Below are 13,315 nucleotides of genomic sequence, written 5' to 3' on the forward strand. Positions count from 1 at the left end.
AAAACATAGCTATGAATATTATATTTCATTTCTGCTAATAGATCCCCTGAAATGTTACACACTGTTCCTTTAAATTGATGGAGGTTTCCTTTAAGGAGTTAAAAATTCATTTCTTTAAAAAACTATTGTGTTCTGTGGATTATCCAGAATAGCAAAGACATTGTTTCTTCAAAAATATCCATTGTTTTAGGTGGCAGCAGAAATCTCACAGACAGAACCCCAAAACATAAAAACAAAACTATCTGCATGACTTGATACCACCAGAGGACAGTAAGGAAATATCGTTCTTTGTTGTAATTTTGTAACTATAAAAATGGCACATTTACAGTCATTCACAAGCCTTTGCATAGTGCATACCTGCACTCACTCACACAAGCACGTAGAGGAACAATGGTCACAATCAGATATTTCTCAACAGTGAGTCAGCTGTTCAGCCATGAACAGTACATATGCACACACACACACACACACACACATCCACACCAACAGTGCAGAAATCGACCTGACCTTCTTTTTTCTGCATTTTCAGTGGACATTGATTTGCCTCGAACTAACCTTTTTGTTCATCCCATGATTAGACGTGTAAATGACGATGTTAAAAACTTTTAATAACTTATATCTTAACCATTAAATAGACGATATATAGCCACATAAACCGCAAATGCTGTAATGTTTACTTTAAAAACACCCCTGGATTCTGTCTTGCATGTAAAGTAATAGTAAATAAATTCACTGGTGTCCAACAGCAACAGGATCCCTGCCCGAAGATCAAATAACAGTCTAGTTCAAAGTCTCTTCAATCAGCCTTCCTGCCCTTTGGCTGCTGGAGACGTACAGTAGATCAGCCTCTGTTCACTCTATTGTTCTATCAGTGATCTTTGATCTGCAAACACGTCCAACAATAAACAGTATCACTAGAATTCCTCCTTTGGGAACCTGAAATATCTGTGCGAAATGTACTTGCTATATAGCTGTTGACATATCTAGACCAAACATTAGATGGACGGGAAGACTAGTCAGCACTGATATGCTATCTTATGAGGGAATTATGCAGCATCTTGTGCAACCCAGTATGTTAAACAAGCTGATTGACACGGACATGTTAATGTTACATCCAAAATCTGTACAAGTATTAAAAAAACAGCCACACAAATGGCTCCGAATGACACCCATGCACGTTCCCTTACATGCAGAAGAAGAAGCATGTCCCAGCCTTTAGGCCGCACTAGTTGTGGGACAAAACAAAAATACATAAGAGTTTAATTTACTCCTAGAGGCGCTGATCGACTTCAGTGTGTAGGATTTGGTGGTATCTAGTGGTGAGGTTGCAGATTGCAACCAACTGAAACTTCTCCTGTGTGCCAAGCATGTAGGAGAACTACGGTGGCCGACACGAAAATGTGAATGTCCCTCTCTAGAGCCGGGGATTGGTTTGTCTGTTCTGGGCTACTGCAGAAATATGACTATGAAGACCCATGTAGATATAAACGGCTCATTCTAAGGTAACGAAAACACAACGATTCCTATAGTCAGGTGATTATACACTAAAGAAAACATACTTATTAATATTATATTCCATTTCTGCCAATAGATCCCCCTAAATGTTGCACACTGTTCCTTTAATGTAATTCAATAATTTGTAATTCAGTCAGTTGTCGGTCTGCCACTTTGGTGCAGACTGAAATATCTCAAAAACTATTGGATGGATTGGCATGAAATTTGGTGCAGACATTCACGGTTCCTGCAGGATAAATTGTATTAACTTTGGTGATCTTCTGACTTTTCATCTAGTGCTATGGTCAGATTAAAATTTGAATGTGTCCAATACTTTGGTTTATGACCAATACCTGCAAAACTAATGACATTCCCATCAGCCTCAGCTTTCCTTTGTGTTCAGTGCTCCAAATTTCCTTTATTTTGCAATTGATTAAAGTCAGATGCTTCTTTACCATCCTTTACCCCTATACTATTTGAACAAATTCACATGGTATCAGTGTTACCTGGCTGACATGTTGCTGAAGTGGATATAAGAAGCCACCAGAACTCCGAGCCGACCTTTACCTCCCTGTGGAGGACAACCACAGAATCAGGATAAATAAACGTTACATACTAATGCTACATAGATCAGTTCAAATAACATGTCAGTGTCAGTGCGTGTAGAGGAATCAGTGACTTTTACCCTGCAGTGTAACACCAGGACGTGCTTTGGATGTGTTTGCAGCCAGTTCTTCATCGTCGCGCACACACTGAAGATGTGATCCAGGTCTGGAGCGAGGAGGTCCACCCAGCCTGTGTCCAAAACCTGACAGACAAACCACATATACGGTAACATACATTACACTGCAAACATTTAACCTGTCACAGTGATACTTTGGAGCGTCATCATTACCTTGTGGTTCATTCGGATGAGCGTTTCGTTTCTCTGTGAGAGGTTGATGATCTGGAGAAGGAAGGACAAATTGTTTTCATGAAAAAGGAAAGAACGACATGAGGAAAGTTACATTTTGTTTTTATTCATTATTCTTAATGAACTTACAACCATATCATTACTTTAATATTTATAATGCAAATGGGACTGAAAAGATAGTGGGTTTGGAGTTGGAACTTACATTTACTTATTTACATTTTAAGAGGTTGTGATCTTAAATTAAAAACATACAACCATATACAAACATAGTCATTGGTGATCATATAACTAATCTTATGATGTTAAAATTTAGAGTACTGGAAATTAAAGCATGTCAAAGCAAAAAAACAAAAGTGTATTGTTATACTGTATAACATTAAGAATTTCTTAAATTAGCTCCCATTCCACACTTTATTGTTCACTTTAGCTCCATACTTTTGTGGCGATATGGGGAAATACTCTGCATATAAAACAAATACAAATCTGATTTTCATACTTCAAAACATAACTGTAAATAAAGCTAGAGATTAAAACCAACTAACCCACTTTTTTTCTCAAATTAAAGGCCCCAAAATGTTAAATTTAAGGAGATTTTAGAACTTATCATGTATGATTTTCAAAATAAATGTGTCTGGAGTTTTTCCATATCCAGGATGTAATGATAGAGTGTCATACAGTATGTTCTACAAATTGTGAAGTGAGACAAATATGTGATTTTGGGCTGGTATAATTAAACTCGACTTGACATGAAAGTAACCACAAAAATGTTTAAAATGAGAGAAAGCCAATATGACTTTAGAGGAATGTGACGTTTAAGAAGGTGGGGACAACTGTAAAAAAACAGATGTATTTATTGTACTTTAGTACCATTTTGAAGTATTTGAACTTTACTTGAGTATTTCCATTCCATGCTAATTTATACTTCAACTCCACTACACATAAAGAAAATATTGTACTTTTTACTCCACTACATTTATTTTAAAGCTTTAGTAACTCATTACTTTGCTGATTCAGATTATTAAAGAGAACCTATTGTGCTTTTATGCTTTTTCTCTTTCCTTTAGTGCATTATTTTGTTTTTTTGTGCATGTAAAAAGTCTGCAAAGTTACAAAGCTCAAAGTCCAGGCCAAGGGGAGTTACTCTCCCCGACAGAAACACTGCTCCGAAACATCTTGCTTTAAGTCCCGCCTTTTCTTCTGTAACGTGATGATGTCACCAAGTAACACATTTTGCATAATACCTGCTTAGCGGCTAGTTTGGCAAACCCTCAAACAAAGCTAGTTAGAGCAAAGCTGGAGTCTGAAGAGTTTGGTTTGGTTGACCAACCACAACAGAGTGGGCCAGCTGACCAATCAGAGCAGACTGGGCTTTTCTGGGGTTGGGGGGTTAGGGTTAGAGAGCGTCTCAGACAGAGGGTGAAAAGAGGTGCTGCAGCACAGCCGGTATGAGAAAAGTAAAGTGTTTTTTGAACGTTAAAACATGTAAACATGTTCTAGTAGAAACCCAAAATACAAGTATGCACCTGAAAATAACCATAATAGGTCCTCTTTAATACAAATTTATTCAACTCATAAATTCTGATATATTATTAAAACTACCCATCCAATAATATATTATTCTAAATCGGCCATTCTGCATAATGAGTGTTTTTATTTTGGTACTTTTAGTATAGTTCGATGCTAATATGTTTGTACTTTCACTCAAGTAAAAATCAATACGGGACTTTTACTTGTAACATAGTATTTCTCTGGTATTACTACTTTTACTTGAGATCTGAGTACTTCTTCCACTTCCATCTCACCATGTAGTGGTGTCCATGCTTGGACTGCAGCATGAGAATAATTTCCTGCAGGTTCTGCAGGTAGATCTCCTCTGGACATCCAGCAGGGCAGAAAATGGTGATGATGCGCTCAGTGATGTAGGTTAGATCGATTCGCTGCGGTTCCTCCATGACTGATCTCGGTCACATGGGCCCCCTGTAGGAAGTGACATGCATGCAGGGTGTGGTAGAATGAAAGTCATGGAAAGTTTAGGGAAGTGAGAATTTTCACCGCAGGTCAGCAGATGTTTGCGGAGCGTTTATCTGCGCTTGTGTCGTATCAAAGGGAACTCCAAGTGAGGCAAATATCTTTGGTCCACACTGATACTGTATGTGAGGTTAAATCCGGTCAGCCTTACTAATCCGCAAATCCTTTTACGGGATGTGATGCTAAAACAAAGCGGGGTCAAGGCCAGAAAAATGAGGAACCGTACCAAAAGCTGAGTCACTGGAAATATTTGAAGGCTTGTGACCGGAGGAGAGGTGATGATGAATCACAGAAGAATGATGCAGCCTAAACACCAGATTGTAACTTCATTACTCATCAGCACTAACCCACAACTAACCAAAACACTGATTCTAACAAGGACAGAAAACCATGACCGTAAAATGATAAGGTAATGAGTTATTCACATGACTGTTGTGTTTTGTCTGGGTTTATTTACAGTTTTATGCCTTGATGGTCCTATAACTGGAAAAAAGGTAAAGGCTCTATGTCCAAAATAGTTCTCTAATTTGATTCTATAAAGTTCCAACTGTGAACTAAATTCTGTCTGTTTACTGCCTGATTATTATCTGTCATTAGGTTGAAAGAGCTGCAAAGATCATCAAGTTGTGCTCAAATGGAGGTTTTATAAAGGCAGTGTTATTGACACTGATACAAATTGAGAGTCATTTTTTCATCTTGTTTGAACTTGGTGAAAAGCTTAATTTTTACTATTAGCTAGCAGCTGGAATTAATGTTATTATTAGTAACTCAAAGTTACTGTGACTACTAAAGAGGTGACAGCAATTAGGGCCCTAAATCTTAAAGGAATAGTTAGACATTTTGGGAAATACCCTTTTTCTGTACAGCCAGCAACAGGTTAGCTTAGCATTTTAAAGAGCAATACGTGACGGACTATTTCTTGGCACAAAACAGTCCATAACATAACCGCCTCTGTAAATCCACAATTTTACATTTTTACACTATGGTTTTTGTGTGGATTAAACAAAAGATATATAAGATGTTCATTGCCGCCCGGTCGCACAAAAATGTGTCTGGATGAGAACATGCAGCTATAACTAATGACACATTTATGTACCTTTAGGGTCATGTTAGTTTGACCTTATGACTCCAAGTCCTGAAGACCTAAAGAATGTGATATCCCGCCACATTCTTCTTTATGTAAACCATGGAGGGATAATTCTGTGGGCTCTGTGTTAGCATATGGACCAGGACAATTACATGCATGTTAGTGCATGTCTATGGGAGTGAGATCAACAGACAAGCCTACAAAGAGCTGTGGTTAACCTCGCCTTCACCCTGACCATGTGACCACAGCAGTGTAAACAGTGATACAACCATTTTCAACAGAGCAACATTCAAGAATAACCTACTGGGAATCACTGCAGCGCGAATGAAAACACACTGTACTTCTACAAGAACTTGGTGTATGATCTTGACACCATTTTATCACTCAGTTCTCTATCAGAACCATCTGATTAAAATCCTACTCTGTTATTATTTAATATGAGCAGATGAATTGTGTTGGTGGCCCATGTTGGTGGCTGATAAAGTAGCCTATATAGTAAACAAAACACTGTAGCAGAATTTGTGTTATGATGGTTGTGCAAAACTACACATTGACATCATCGTAACAGGATCATGAGGTCTGACCAGACCGAGTTATTGATGAGTCAGAAGTGTCAAAATTTGTATTTTTAATAAGGTTATTTATTTTAATATACTGTATATAAGGGTGTGGCTTGAAGGCATACATTAAATATATGATTTTTTTTACTGTATCCACAACTTAAGTTCCTGATGGAAGATTTAAATGAATTGAATTGAAATTTAATTTAATTGTTGTATTATTAATTAATTAATTAATATATATATATATATATATAATTGTATTAATATATATAATATTAACATTAATTGTACATTTTGAAGAACAAATACTGGATATACTTGGGCAGTACCTTTTATAAGTACATTATGGTACCCTGTTTTGCAAGTATATTTCATATCCCAGATTTGTACCATTAAAGTGGCAGTAGGCAGAATATTTTTGGCATCATTGGGCAAAAATACCATAATAAACTTTCAGCATATTGTAATTCAAGTGTTCTGAGAGATAACTAGACTTCTGCACCTCCTCATGGCTCTGTTTTCAGGCTTTAAAAAAATCGAGCCCGTGACCGGAGACTTTGGCCAATCACAGGTCATTTCAGAGAGAGAGCGTTCCTATTGGCTGTTCATTCAAAGGAGGCAGCTGTCAATCACTCGCGAACTCCGATCAAACGGTCAAACTAGGCAGCGCTGATTAAATATGAATTCATATTCTGTTACTGTAATGCCTATTTCTCACCTCAAATGTTTTCAGAAACATCTTGTGGTGTACTGTTTAGCTGTACAATGAGAAAGTTTGTGTGTTACAGAAACAGAACATTGATTCATATTTGATCAGCGCTGCCTACTTTGACCCTTCGATCGGCGTTTGAGAGTGATTGACAGCTGCTCAGAGACGGCAAGGCTCCAGCTCGGCTCTGATTAGTTGTTTCCCTCCAGTCTGTGAAATCTTGCAGATGTCATTGGGAGCACCGGAGGACACAGAGGCACATGATTTTTTTTTAAGATTACCTGTCTCATGCACTACTGTCAGGATATAGTGACCATTTAAAAAAAAAAATGTTTTAATCATATTTGCTCCAATTCTACCCACTGCTGCTTTAATGTTAAAAATAGGTACTGTCACCAAAATGTACCCATAAACAATGGTTTACTCATTGTATACAATATTCAGAAAATAATTGTGCTTTCTTTTCATTTTCCCCTTTTTCTTTTGGTTTTGGAAAAAAAAAGCAAGTGAAATAGACAGACCAATGAGTAGGAGTCACTAGCGCTATATGACAAAGACCTGATCCCTCACCAGCTTCCCACCCGAGTTTGATGGGCCCAAGCCAGAAGCAAAATTTGTGTCATGAACTATAAGTAACTACCACCTATATAGGGGTGGTTCAGCTGATACACATCTGGGGCCGAGACCTGTTTTGGTACATGAGTGAAAAATGTACTATTCAATAGAAACATGCACTCTTCCTGTACTTGTGTTTTTGAGCTGTGTCCTTGCTGAAACAGTTGACAGGGCTGGGCAAACAATCTTAATGAGCGACTACTCTCCAATTATGTATTTCTGCTCTGTTTTTGCTACATTTTTAGACTCGTTGCAATCTAAATTTGTCAGTGCTCCGCCTGAGGAACCAAAACAAACGGAAGTGAGTGACTTAACCACACATACACACACTCAAACACACACCAACGTTGCTGTAGGGAGAGTTGCTTAGGAAAGTCCTTGAGTTTAAACTCGCCACATCTAATTATAGTCTCTATTTCCCATTTAAAAGGAAGGCATTCTGAAATGGATTAGCCATCTTTGTTTCTTTCTTTTCTCTCCTTTTGGCACAAGTTGGCAGCGAAAAACATCGCCTGCTTTCTTAAACGCAGCAGGAATAAAGCTGTTGGTTTTGTCGCTAATTCAACTGACAGATTCTTTGAAATTGAAAGTGTTTGTGCAAAATACCAGAAGTGAAATTGACAACCACACCTCACTGTGTGACCACCTATTGTGTTGGCTTGTCATCCTCCTGTGTTTTCTCCATTTAGATCCTCTTCTTCTGTTTTTTCCCCCCCTTTCCCTGAATGCTTTTTATTAGAGCAGTAAACTAATCTCCCTTTAGTCCATCTGATCCCCACAGAAACTCCTTATTGAGTTATACAATCTTATTTCTTAATAAATACATTGAATTAAATCCGCCAGCAGGGTGAGGTCATTTTATTCTACTTGTTTCAAGGATATCTGTATAGTTCTCCATCTAATTAGTATCAAATTCATGTCACTTGATTCGAGGCAAGTTCATTTGCATTGGTAATAAATGTGATTATCACACCCCCACCGGCAGGGCTTTTCGCTTGTCCTAGGTAAAGTAGGCTTTTAAGACTTAATGCAACATTCAATGACCTCTTAAAATGGACTAAATCCAAGTGGAAACACGTCTCCTGGGGTTCAGTTTAGTCTTAATGTGTCAGTAGGCTAATCTCCCCCCTTTCAGTGCATCTGCAGGGAGGCACTTTTCACTATTAATCCCCCAGAGATTTACCATCCATCACATGCCCCTTTGTTTACTGAAAGTGGTGGTCTATAACAACATTTGGACTAGCATCAGTGGCTGTTAACATTCAAGGAGGGAGAAGCAATATGTCCAGTTTGTCCCACATGAATAAGCATTGAACTGGCCATGCTGAAAAAGTGAAAAGCTTCATGGAAGTTGATTAACATTAACTGTAGTTTACTGTAAGTCAAAATTAGAAAATTAGACAACAGGAATGTGGTCTTACCTTTGCTGATGTTGCAATAAACAAGGAAATCACAGCGATATGACGCCTGATTGAGTGAAAGTCTGGCTGGTATAGAGAACGAGGTGGAGACGTGACAGGGGGAGGGAGGAAGAGAAAGAGAGCAAGAAGAGAGAGAGCATGATCAACTATACAGTCACACTGCAGCTTGCACTTTGCCCTCTGTTGGACTGCAATGTGACAGCAGTCCACCCTGGTGCGCATGTGAAAGTGACAGAGACTGAGGCGGGTTATAAGATACTGATACTATAGCTGATGTCATCTTACTTTATCTGTGCTCCAGGGAATGGAGTAACAGAAACACAAAGATTTTAACAACTTTTTAATGTCAAGGACACTCAAAACCTTCATCTGTTAAAGGAGAGTAACTACTATGAATATGAATGATTTATTATTTATGTATATTATTTATACATTTGACTGTGCAATATATCCTTGATGCAATATACACCTCAAGTGCAATTACCTCTGTTTACATGACATCTATTTTATATTTTATACTTCTAGTGTAACACTTCTGTTTATATTTATTTATTACATCTGCTTTACCTGTTTTATTTGCTTTATAACTGTGTGTGTTTTACCTGTTATATGTTTTATCTGCCTCGTTTAGTCTTGTCAAGTATTTGTTTTAAAGCACTGACCAGAAGTGGCAACTGTGAATCTCGTTGTATTTAATACGATGACAATAAAGCTTTTTATTTTATTCTATTCTATTCTATTACAATGTGCTAACTAGCAGCGGAATGTAACAAAGCATATATACTCATCTACTTTACTCAAGTACAAATTTGAGGTAATTGTACCTGAGTATTTCCATTTTCTGCTACTTTATACTTCTGCATCATTGCATGAGAAATGTTATACTTTTTATGTGGATTAAAATTGTATGTACAAGAGGTAAACTATGAGGCTTTGTTATGGATTAAACTATAAAATAAAGTAAATTAGCTTCACCATGACCCGCTATATCATTAAAATGCTACTGACACTGTAAAGTATCAACAATTATACATGATTAATAATATATAGGCCTAATAATGTAACACTGCTAGGGGTCATTCTGCTGCATAATACATAATTTTGCTTTTGATACTTTACATAAAGTCGACCTACTTTGAAGTAATAATGGAGTAGCTTTTTTCCCATCTATCAACAAAATGTTTCAAAAGTAGCTTAAAGGGTCATTTAATTGCTGTCTTGTAATTGCTTTCCCCATGTTGTCCATGTATCTGTTTTTATGTTTTTTTTTTATTTTTTCCCACTCACAATATTGTTTGAAGAAGTCTTTATAGATATTTAAATCAATATCCTCCTCACAAACACTAACAATACACTTCAATGCAACATACACACACACACTCACACACACTTGTCTTTTTTTTATATATTTACTGTATTGTTATTGTTGTTATTATATATAACTTGTCCTAATTGTTTTGTTATCACTATTGTGAAGTCATATTCATTCTTTATATTAATCTTGTCTCTAGGTGGAGGCTTCAGATCAGCCCAGCGGGGTGTTTTGCCTCTTCCTGCACTGTATATTATTCATTTATTTTTGTGTTATGTCGTATAGTCTTAAATTGTGCAAAACAAATAAACAAAAAAATATATTGCATGTAGTACTTTGACTTGTAATTGAGCATTTTTATATTGTCATGTTGCTACTTTTACTTAAGTAAATGAATAAAAAAAAAAAAATCTGAATACTTCTTCCACCACTGACTTGTAAAAAGTAAAATAATAAGTGGTTCCTAAACATCACTGGTCACCATGGTGATACGACCTTTATCCCACCAGGTGGAGCCAGAAGACGAGTTACAGCTCTTCTGTGTTTCCTTATTGACAAGAAATAAACTATGCAGTGACTTGTCGGGTTAGTTTAATTATATATAAATGTACAAGATAAAATATGAACAAGTCATACCCTAAAACACATTCTTAGTTTACAAGCAGGCTCTTAACATGTGACCGGTTGTGCCAGTAATGGCCAAGTAAGCTAATGTAGACGCACTCTATGTTGCCTTCACTGGCTCATTCAAAGCTCGTACTTCGTGGCTTCCGTAGTTGAAAGAAATACTTTTCATGTGTTTTGTGGGGAAAAGATAAAGGTGTTGACCTACAAGGATCACGTGGCTCATCTTCTCTTTATTATATTTGAATACGAAAATAGATATTGTACTATGTAATATTTTAGCCTACTTTTTAGTAACTACATTTATTTGACAGCATTAGTTACTTTACAAATTAAGATGCTTTTTGCAAAATATATGAAGAGCTTACAAAATATGATGTTTTCTTATAAATTAAACAAACCAAACAATTACAAAACAGTTTTGATAATCAGTACGGTTAGTCATTTTTCATGTACAAACATTGTGTGGTTCCAGCTTTACAAACGCAAAGATTTGCTGCTTTTCTTTTTAATTATCTTAATCTATAATGAAAATAATCACGAGTTGCAGTTTAATACAAAATTACAAATTAGCTCCACCTCAACCAACTACAGTAGTAAAACCCTGCCTCCTACATTAATGCATGAGTAGCCTAATAATAATAATCTAATGATATAATATCAACAGTGTAACAGTCACTGGGGACAGTTTTCTGAGTATTTATTATTTTTAAAACTTTAAGTACATTTCCTGATTATACTTATATACTTTTACTAAGTAAGATTTAAAATGCAATACTTAGACTTTTAACAGAGTATTTCACAGTACTTATACTTAAGTTAAGGATATGACAGTGGAAGAAGTATTCAGAAGTAGCATAAGCTACCACAGTGTAGAAATATTCAAGTTTTACAAGTAAAAGTCATGCATTCAAATCCTTACTTCAGTAAAAGTACAAAAAGTATTAGCGTCAAAATATAGGCTACTTTAAGTACCAAAAGTAAAAGTACTCATTATACATAATGGGCCATTTCGGAGCAACAAGTAGTATATTATTGTGTATTATATTTATGGATGCATTTGCGTTCACCACTTTAATGATGCAGCTGGTAAAGGTGGGGCTAATTTCAACTACTTTATATAATGCTGGGTATGTTAATCCACCACTGGGATCAGAGTTTCAGCAACAGGGCAATTCAAAGTGCTTTACACAAACATTCAAGAGCATTGCGACAAAGTGCAAAAGAATATTTAGACATAATTAAAACAGTTATAAAAACATTAAAGATTAGAAAATAAAAACAAGCTAAAAAATAAAAGCTAGGATAGAAGCTAAAATAGAGTATAACACACAAGAGTAAAAGCTCTAGTGCAGTATATAAGATCATTATCTGGTTTAATAAAAGGCAGCAGCAGCAAACAGGAAAGTTTTAAGCTTTGATTTAAAAGAACTAAGAGTTGGAGTTGGTCCTGCAGGTTTCTGGGAGCTTGTTCCAAATATTTGGTGCATAAAAACTAAATAATAAACATTGAGGGGAAATCATTTTGAATGGCCTTGCTCTTCATAGCCCTTGGGAGTACTGCTCACACCATATTTTTATTTATTTTAATTTCAGAGACTATGTAAATGTGCTACGTAAATGGGAGAACCTTTTGAACAACTATAGCTGTGTGATCTTTATGTGGAGGTTAGTAAAATGACAGATGTTTTTTTTGACCGACACGTTAACATCATAGAAAGTGAACAGTGAAAAGATACAACTACTTGCTTAATTTCTTTAAAAAATAAGTCTGCTACACCTCTCAATCACAGTTGAGATTTTTGGAGTAGGCAATGATGCAATATGTTTATGAAGAGAAAAGAGATAATAATAATAATAATAATAATAATAATACATTTGTTTATATAGCACTTCTCAAAACAGATGTTACAAAGTGCTTCACAAGAGAATAAAAGCAGATAAATAGAGTAAAAGATATGGTAACTGTTAAAACAGAACATCAGACAATAAAAGCAGATCGAGTAAAACAAATATGGCAACTGCTAAAACAGAACATCACAGAACATATCAATAATAATAGAAGTGGTAAAATGGTATGACAAGTTGATAAAACAAATATACAGTATATATACATGAATGTGTATAAATGTACACATGCGTCCAGAAAAGGTTGTATACATACATATATTTATACCCTTCTACTTATAGGAATGCTATATCCTAAAAAAATTGTTTGCAAAAGTTTTACTTTTTAAAAGTGGCTACAGAGTTAGATGATCGTATCTCTATAGCAGGGCTGTCCAAAGTGGAGCCTGTGGGCCAAAGTTGGCCCGCCATCAGGTTTGATTTGGCCCGCCAGATGTTAGCAAATTATTTTTTTTTATTAAAAGACCCAACCGATTTTACTGTCTTTTCGAGGCCGTACCATGCTCGGGGTTATGGTTAGAAGATAGTGGCATCATATGAAACTAGAAAACCTAAAGGACTCCATTAGTATCATGTCATATTAGCTTGTCAGGAAGGAGGCTAACAGTCTAAAGTTGTGTTAAATGTTGGTGGGGAAAAAC

At 36.2% G+C, this 13,315-nt stretch overlaps 1 protein-coding gene across 2 annotated transcripts in view; it reads right to left on the reverse strand.

The window, feature by feature from the left end:
• The window catches only part of LOC141768206 (tensin-3-like), a 65,333-nt gene extending 56,363 nt beyond the window's left edge, over window positions 1–8,970 (reverse strand). The window contains exons 1-5 of one of the 2 annotated variants that reach the window (XM_074636294.1): window positions 8,831–8,970; window positions 4,210–4,384; window positions 2,390–2,440; window positions 2,180–2,302; window positions 2,001–2,065 (exon numbers count right to left, since the gene is read on the reverse strand). In XM_074636294.1, the coding sequence (XP_074492395.1) occupies window positions 2,001–2,065; window positions 2,180–2,302; window positions 2,390–2,440; window positions 4,210–4,359 (389 nt within the window). In that variant the 5' untranslated portion in view covers window positions 4,360–4,384; window positions 8,831–8,970. The remainder of the gene's footprint in view (window positions 1–2,000; window positions 2,066–2,179; window positions 2,303–2,389; window positions 2,441–4,209; window positions 4,385–8,830) is intronic. The other variant, XM_074636295.1, reaches the window with a different exon arrangement.
• Between the last annotated feature and the right edge of the window lie 4,345 nt (window positions 8,971–13,315).

The sequence above is a fragment of the Sebastes fasciatus genome, chromosome 5, assembly GCF_043250625.1.
Source record: "Sebastes fasciatus isolate fSebFas1 chromosome 5, fSebFas1.pri, whole genome shotgun sequence".
Lineage (NCBI taxonomy): Eukaryota > Metazoa > Chordata > Actinopteri > Perciformes > Sebastidae > Sebastes > Sebastes fasciatus.